Source organism: Phalaenopsis equestris, unplaced genomic scaffold (assembly GCF_001263595.1).
Source record: "Phalaenopsis equestris unplaced genomic scaffold, ASM126359v1 Scaffold000002, whole genome shotgun sequence".
Lineage (NCBI taxonomy): Eukaryota > Viridiplantae > Streptophyta > Magnoliopsida > Asparagales > Orchidaceae > Phalaenopsis > Phalaenopsis equestris.
In genome coordinates, this window is record NW_018164444.1 from 56,890,667 (window position 1) to 56,899,041 (window position 8,375).

The 8,375-nt window shown below is 36.9% G+C and overlaps 1 protein-coding gene across 1 annotated transcript in view; it reads left to right on the plus strand.

The window, feature by feature from the left end:
- Positions 1 to 7,835, plus strand: part of LOC110019130 (S-formylglutathione hydrolase) — a 34,864-nt gene extending 27,029 nt beyond the window's left edge. Inside the window, exons 5-7 of the mRNA XM_020716713.1 lie at positions 5,606 to 5,704; positions 5,819 to 5,884; positions 7,173 to 7,835. Of these exons, the coding sequence (XP_020572372.1) occupies positions 5,606 to 5,704; positions 5,819 to 5,884; positions 7,173 to 7,835 (828 nt within the window). The remainder of the gene's footprint in view (positions 1 to 5,605; positions 5,705 to 5,818; positions 5,885 to 7,172) is intronic.
- The last annotated feature ends 540 nt before the right edge of the window (positions 7,836 to 8,375 follow it).

Below are 8,375 nucleotides of genomic sequence, written 5' to 3' on the forward strand. Positions count from 1 at the left end.
CGAGACATCATTCATAAGAGAAATAGGAAGTGGCTGAAATTTCTAAGGGGATGGATTCCAATACTAATTTTCTAAGATAGTCAATAGGAACCCCCTAGAGCTAGATCCTATGATCATAAGGAAATGATAATTACCTCAAAATGAGGTCAATAAGTACCATAATAAATTGATATTTATTCACCATGCTTTCATCTTTTTTAGTACAAAGTTGTGCACTCCATTTGGTTGGTATACAACTATGTGCTTAATACGGTAGCAATTGAACATTGTTATACTTACATAACATACATGAAATAATTTTTTATCTTTTGGCTCCCTACTAAACACTCAATATGATCTAATCAAACTCTTGCATTTACATGCGTTCTTTTTAAGTTCTCATGATACCCATGATATTGTTCTAGGGCTCCTAGAATGTGTTTAAGAATGAGATTTAGAGAGGATGTGGTTGTGGGTTAGCTAAGGAATGATGCATGTGTGACATATGGATGGGGATAAAAATCATCAGACTGCATCTCAGATGAAAACAACAGACAGAACTTTGAATTGGGGATGCTAGGGCGCTGAGGAGGTTCCTCGTCTATTTTCGAGCAAGACACATGCACAACACTTGCAAAAGAAAGATAATGCGACACTTACAAAAAAGGAAATTGGAGATTACTGTCTCCATAATTCTCAAAAAAAAAGCAAAGTCTCTCCAAAACAGAAAACAAACCTATATATAGTCTCACAATAGAAGAATATCTAATTAGAAATAATAAAATAAGAGATAAATTAGAAACATGAAGAAAATTTGGGTTGAAATAAAAAATCGGGCTGAAATTGTGCGGTTTTGCTCTCTGCGTAGGATCATGAGATTTATGAGATCGGGAATCACATAATGCTCCCGCTTCATTTTCTATTGCTAGGAGAGTCTTCATCTTCTTCTTTGTTGACTTGTTGAATTAATTTATTGCCATCATAATAAAAATTCGTCTTGCTGTGTTTGAGGTAGTCCTACTCCAAAATTTTTACTCTCTTCCATTTCAGATAACTCCAAAACACATGTTCTTTCAAAGTTTTTCTTGATAGAATAAAAAAAAAATCATTCTTAGGCATAGTCAGAGCTAGTATTCTCACAAACCAAGCTTCTAACCTTCAACTGTGTAAAATATTTTTGAAATTTCTCTTATATGGCTTGTTGCATCCCATAGGCGAGTTGGTTTGGTAGAATAAAATACTGGAAAGAGGTCTATGACCTCCTGAATTTCTCTCTGTGGTATCCAACCAAGAGGTAAACTTTCAATCAAGATATCTGAGAACTCTTGCAACTGGGTCTGCTCATGTTTTGATACCTTCTTGTCGGTTTCACTACTTTCTAGGAACCAATGTTAATCTTGCTGGGTCTCTTTCATGGGTTCAACATGAATCATTAGCATCACTTCTTCATCGACTGCAAGCTAATATTTCTCTTTGATGTCTTATCATCTCTTTGGTCAATGTTTATTTCTTCAATTGCTTTCTGCTATGTGAATAAGATCGTTATCCTATTTTGACAATCATATTCAATGTACCCAAAATTATGATACTTGAAGCACTTCTTGGCTGGAATATATCCGCGAGTTCTGGCCTCTGCACATTTTCTTGACTCTGTACATGTTTCTTATATGGTGTGGTCGATTTAGGTACGCTATTGGGTGTACTTTTTTTGCTTGATCCGATAGTTGAATTCTGTTTAAAGGTTGGTGTAAACATGATATTGTTTTGTTATCTTTTCACTTTCAGGTTTAAGGCCTGGCTATCCTGTAATATCCAACAGGGTTGCAATTGTACCATGTTGCTAATAGATTATGTCAGTCTCACTCATATATTGAGCTTTGGTTTTCTCCTCGGGCTCTACTAGCTTACACTTTAACATAATTTTTCGAACTCTGTTGTGTACCCTCTTGAGAGAGATCTTGTTGCTACAAGTGACGAAGTCTCGGAATCATGTCTTGTTTGTAATTGATTGGTAGATACTTGTGCTACATCTCTCATTTCATCGTGAACCAAATAATGAGTTGTTTTTCCCTTCTTCATGTCGAAAAAATGTTTCATTTTTCCCACGACAATCTTCTTTAACTTAATAGCAGGCTGGCGACTAACATGACTCTTGTGTCAGGTGGAATAATCTTATACTCAAAGTTGTTTGGAACCACTCGATAAACTCGTCAAGATCCATGAACCGTCAAAACATTGTTTCTCAATCTTTACTCCAACATCCTGATTTTTTGATATTAAATGTCAAATCCATGTAAAATTTTTAATGGAAGAGATTCATTTCATTTCCTCGATCTGATGAGTCATTGTTGTGGTTAAAGGTGACCTCTTTGGGTTGTCTCTTTTCAAAAGTGGCTAGTCTCTTTTGCAGTTGAAGAAATTCTTGTTGCATATCCTTATTAAGCTCCTGTCCACCTCTTTGTAGATTTCTCCTAGACGGTATTGTGTCATTTTCTCTCAATCAGGGTTTCAACGAGTGTATGGTTGTAAATAAAAGTCAGGTCGAAGTTTAGGGTTTTGGTGGTAGGTTTTGGGGTAAAATTTGGTGGAGGTAGAATGTTGAATTTTTAAGATTTTAAAGTTGAGATTAGGAGTCGCGGTAGGAATGATTGGGTATGGTGGAAAACTTTTTTTGTTTGGTATGGTGGAAAACTTTTTTTGTTTTTTTGTTTTTTTTTTTTGGAATTTTGGATTTGGAAAGAGAGAGAAAGTCCTAAACAAGATGGGCTTGTCGGACTCTGATACAAGATGATACAGCTCTGACTTCTAGAAGGTGTTTATGAAGGGAATTTAGAGGGTACGCCGTTGTGCGTTTGCAAAAGAATGATGTATGCGAGGTCGATGATGTTTGGAATGCAATATGTATCGTTCGACGACTGTCCCGATTGAAAACAACAAAGAGAACTTAAAATAGTTGACGTTTGGGTGGTGAGGAGGTTCACCACTTATTCTCGAGCAAGATACATCACTTTACTTGCAAAAGGAAGAGAATACCACATTTATGAAGCAAAAAATAGAAATCACAAATTCCATTCTACTCTAAACAAAGCAAAAATTCTATCCAAAATGGTAAAAAAGCCTTTAAATAGTCACACGATAGCAAGTATCTAATGAAATAAGAAAATAAGAAATAATTAAAAAAAAGAAGAAAATTTCGGATGAAATTGGAAATTGGGTTGGAATTTTGCGATTTCGCTCCCTACGATCATGGAATGTGTAGGATCGCAGGATTTTTGCGATCCCGTGACTAAAGTGGACGCTTCTACGTTGCCCCAATTCTTGCCATTTTTCCCATTCATTGAAGCCCTATATATTCTATTTGCTCTAGCTTTTGGATCTCACCTAGTCATGAACCGATTGCATTTCTTTCATGCACATACCATATGCTATCTATGTATGAGACGGACGTTAAAACAATATAACTTGTGGACCAATGTCAAGTATGACTTTTTAAATATTGCATCTTTCTCTCGAATCTCCACAAGTTAAATCGCATTGTGCTCCGTTAAGACATTTGTTGATGTGCGTCTCATAACCTTTCCAACGGCTTAAGTCGTGTCGTGCTCCACTGTGGAATCTGTTGAGCACATCTCGTAGCCCTCTTAACATGAGAGAATTTATAAAAATATTAGGTAGTAGTATGTTTGTGAAGTAATTAATAAAATATCACTTGAAACTTTGATGGCATAAGTCGCCACACCCCACTATAGTATTTGTTGGAGTGTGCTTTGTAGCCTTTCTTATAGCTTAAATCACATAATGCTTTACTGTAGGTCTGTAGCATTCGTCAAGGCATCCCTCGTAGCCATCTTGATATTAATTATGCATGAGGCGTTTATTTACAAAATAAGTAATATATTATTTGAGACTTACACATGGCATAACTTCTTCCACATGCTATCATGATAATTGTCTGGGTGTATCATGTAGTCTTTCCTATGGCATAAATTACATACACTTAACAATGGCATTTGTCAGAGTATGCTTCGTAGGATTTTTTTATTTGACAAATCTTTCAAATTGAAGGGGAAATATAATCTAATTCTTACTCGATTGCCGGGTGATCTTGTTCTGAGTTGTGGAACTTTTGCTATATTTTCCAAGCGATCTCTCACTATAAACAACAATTCAAGAAAAAAAGGGATTTGAATTTTGCAAGGACACCAAGATCCAACTTGATGTCTCAATTACCATACTTGCACATTCAAAAGCATATGCATCTTGAAGCATGCAGTAAACCAAATTTCCTAACAATGTTTTGAATAACTTGGAGATAACATGGATCTGACGTCAAAATCGACACGTTTTTCTACAGAAATTAAGGCTAACACAAATATTTTCTTCAATAATCCAAAGAACTAAACAAGACTACAAAGATAAACACCTACAATTCGAGAAATAGACAATCTCTCTCAATTCCTACAATTCAAACGGTTGGAAATCTCTCTCTAATCCTAAACCTAAGATTTACAACTCAATCTCATGCATAAACCTAATCCTAGACATAACAAGCCTATTTATACTCAACAACAATAATAATAAAAGACTAAATTGCCCTTAGGCGTACAAAATTTTCCCTTGGGCCAGGGTCCAACGTAACAGTCTGCAATGCTTACCAATAAAAAGAAGACGGGAATGTGTTGATGCACCTTGAACTATGAAACAATTTCACATCGAACCAAATCGAATCAATTAGACTCACTGTGTTTTAGGGATACTTTCTTGAGTCAAGTTAGAACTTGTGAATAATTGATTGTCATGTCATGACTCGAAACTATTGTCAATCATGTCTGTCTCGTCTAAGGCTTCGTTTGGGGCAGCTTATCCACTACGGCGGCATTTTGAAAATGCTGTTTCACTGTTTGTAAACTGCATTTGAGCAGATTATCCGAAAATGCAGTTAGTTTTTTACACTAAATGCGGAACGCGGGTCGAACTCTGCGGTCCGCATTTCCAGATAAACGGCTTATCTGGATAAACACAAACTGTCCCAAACACGCCCTAAATCATAAGAGACCATGCTTTGTGCCTTTGAAACATTTATTGAAACTGATGCAACAAACCCTCCACAAGCAAACGAGTCAATCTCAAAAACAAAGTTTCGTTTCACATGCATTTTCACCTTGATTTGCTGAAGATGTTAGAGAAGAGACAATCTTTAAACTTTGTAGTTCAATGCTTTCTGGGTCCGTTGATGTCCCAGGATGACATCTGATTCGCTCCATCTTCATCACCTCAACCATTCTTCACTCAGTTAAGCTGACTTCTACATGCTTAATTTAACGTTAAAATTAAATCTCAGCAACCTTTTTAATTAAGAGTGCCGTATCGTGAGCAAAATTGATAATATACTAGTAAGTTTGCACTAATGATTTAAATAAACTATTATCTAAATATTAGGTAAAACCTGGCTAAATGAAAGTTTTTATTCATCAAGGAAAATTCCTTCAAGTTTCTCATCTCTTACACATCAAGAAGGCCTACAGAGAGGGGATTAGCTTTTGTCTGAGTGATCATGTATATATTATTGTTGCTTTTACTATTTCTTGACGTGCTTGAGCATATAACTTTTATTTGCATGTTCCAGTCAGCTTCTGCCTTTTCGCCTATTGTGAATCCAATAAATTGCCCTTGGGGTCAAAAGGCTTTCTTAAACTATCTTGGTGGCGACAAGTCAGATTGGGAGGAAAGTATTCTTCATCCTTCGACAAAATTTTGATGTTTTATATTTATAATTCCTTGAGGAGATATTAATGGATTCTCATTTTGGAATCTTCATAAACTTTTTGCTTGACCGCAGGTATATGATGCCACTTGCTTGGTTGCTAAGTACAATAAATTTTCTACTCCCATCCTGATCGACCAGGTACATAATATGTATATCCTAATGGAGCATCATTGGTTTTGTTATTTTGTGTCATATTGTTTCAAGAAATCTGTTATAACCAAGCCTATCAGCTAAAAGATCCTTCTGATAAGAGTTTTCTGTCATTGAACTTTTACTTTAACCTGAATTTTTGCATGGAAATCTATTAGAGAGAAGTATATATTTATCTCCACACACACACACACCCCCATTTTTCTTTGGGAATTTAGGATGACTTTCGTAAAAGAATAGAGGGTTGTGTTTCACCAGCTCTTTTTTTGTAGGAATTCTTTTACAGTGAATTTTGGCAAACGCTTGTGCAAAATGTATTGCGATGGAAATTTTAGAAAACTAAGCTAGGCTTCAATTAGCATTTATGTTTGTTGGCTTCAAGTCTATTCGCGGGTAACACCAAAATGTTATTAACAAAAGTTCACAATTGGATACAAGAAAGACTAGAATGAGAAAGAAATATCTCGAGGGAGGAGTTTTGTAATCACACTAAGTTGCAATAAGTACAAGTGATCTCTTTTCCCAGGTTTATCCTCTAATCCCTTCTTTATCGACTGACACAGAGGCACAACGTTAAAGAATTTGCTACTTTTGAACAATTCAAATAATGAAACATACATCAAGGTTTAATAATCTCTTGCTGTAAAAATACATGAATTATATGTTAACTGTAAGATCATATACCTGAGAAGTCGCTTGGCGTCTTCATGTAAATCTGGTAAATGTTAGTAGTGTGTAATAAGACAAAATGGAATAGGGTAAGATATACTAGCAATGAGACACACTATAAGGGAATGTAAAGTAATTAATCCCCTCTAAAAGCTAAACCAAAATGTACCATGAGCTTGTATAGAGTAATGCGATTTTCATGTTCTCTTCTTCATCACTTTGCCTTTGCTTCTCCTCTCAAGCTCTCATTATTCTCTCCAATTTCTTCATGGTATCAAAGACTTGAGCGTAAGCTTATTCGAGCTTCTCCATCGATCTAGGGCTTCACTCGGTCCAAGAAGCTGTGATTCCATCGCTCAGCATCTACCCGATCGCTCTGTTCAAGGAGCAAAGATTACTTGATCGGCCTTCAACATTCAAGGATTGGTCTACCATTCCTCAATTTGAGCACTTTTTGACAACATTCGAACAAAACTCAGAAAACCTCGATCTATCAATAATGGAGTTGAATACCTTATTCTCTATCCCACCCTCCAAATTTTTTATGAGCAACATAAAACTTCTTACTCAAAACCTACTCTCAGCTGAATATTGTCCTCTGTGGAAGGCTCAAGTTTTCATGGTGTTCACCGCAAATGGGCTCTTAGGGTTCCTGAATGATAGCTTTCTTTGTCCATCGCAATTTGTCGATCCCATCACTGATTCCCAGGTTTGCAATTCGCAATATTCCTTATGGATTTTGATTGATCAAAATCTTAGTGTAACACTTTATTCAATCATCTCTACACCAAGACTTATGTGCTACACCTTTTTACTAACAAGGAGATCTGGTATACTATTACTAAAATATTGCAACCAACCAACTGCTAAAACTTTTGTAGACAACATTGTTGTTGCATGGGGAAAGCTAGATACTGAGGACATCATCCTATATACGCTCAATGGACTTCCGGCTACATACAAAGCTTCAAGAAGGCAATTCCGGAGTCAACTCCATCCCATTGATCTTGATGATTTCTACTCCCTCCTATGCAGTGAGGAGATCAACAGTGCAAGTGACAATCAGAGATCCCATCCCTATCCTCAACCACACCTTGCACTTGCGGCCACAAGAGTTCCTTTGGTGGTTTTTGTTTCGTGGTTGAGGCCGAGGTACAACCTCAAACTGTACCAAAGGAGGCCGAAACACACAAAGTTCATCAGTAACATGCCAGATTTACAACAAATTCAGTCACTCTGTGGCTTCATGTTGGCATCGGTCGAACTTTGACTATGTACCTACCAAGCAAGCATTGCAAACAACTGCCTGTTCATGGTTCTAGACTCTAGGGTCACCGCTCAGTTTACATCCATCTTCAATCATCTCCACTTAGCAACCCCTGCTACAAGTTCCGAACAGGTCACCATGGGTACAGGACAATCTGTTCCCGTTGCAAATGTCGGAGATGACATCCTACTCCCCACCGTACATCCTACTCCCCACCGTAAGCTTATTTTACCTCAAATTTGGCATGTTTCATCCCTTTCTCACAATCTCTTATTTGTTCACAAATTAATCTCTAATAATAATGTTGTTGTTCTCTTTGATCTGAATGCCTTTACCATCTTTGACTCTGAGAAGAAGGTACCTCTACTTCGAGGAGCCAATCCTAACAGCCTCTATTCGACCCCTCCCTTCCCGCCACCTACACATGCCCTCGCGACCACTACCATGAAGTCTAGTCTTTGATACAGACGTCTTGGAAATCCACATTCAGATGGTATTCAACTTACATCTTTCAATCATCCTACCTTAAATATAACAATACCT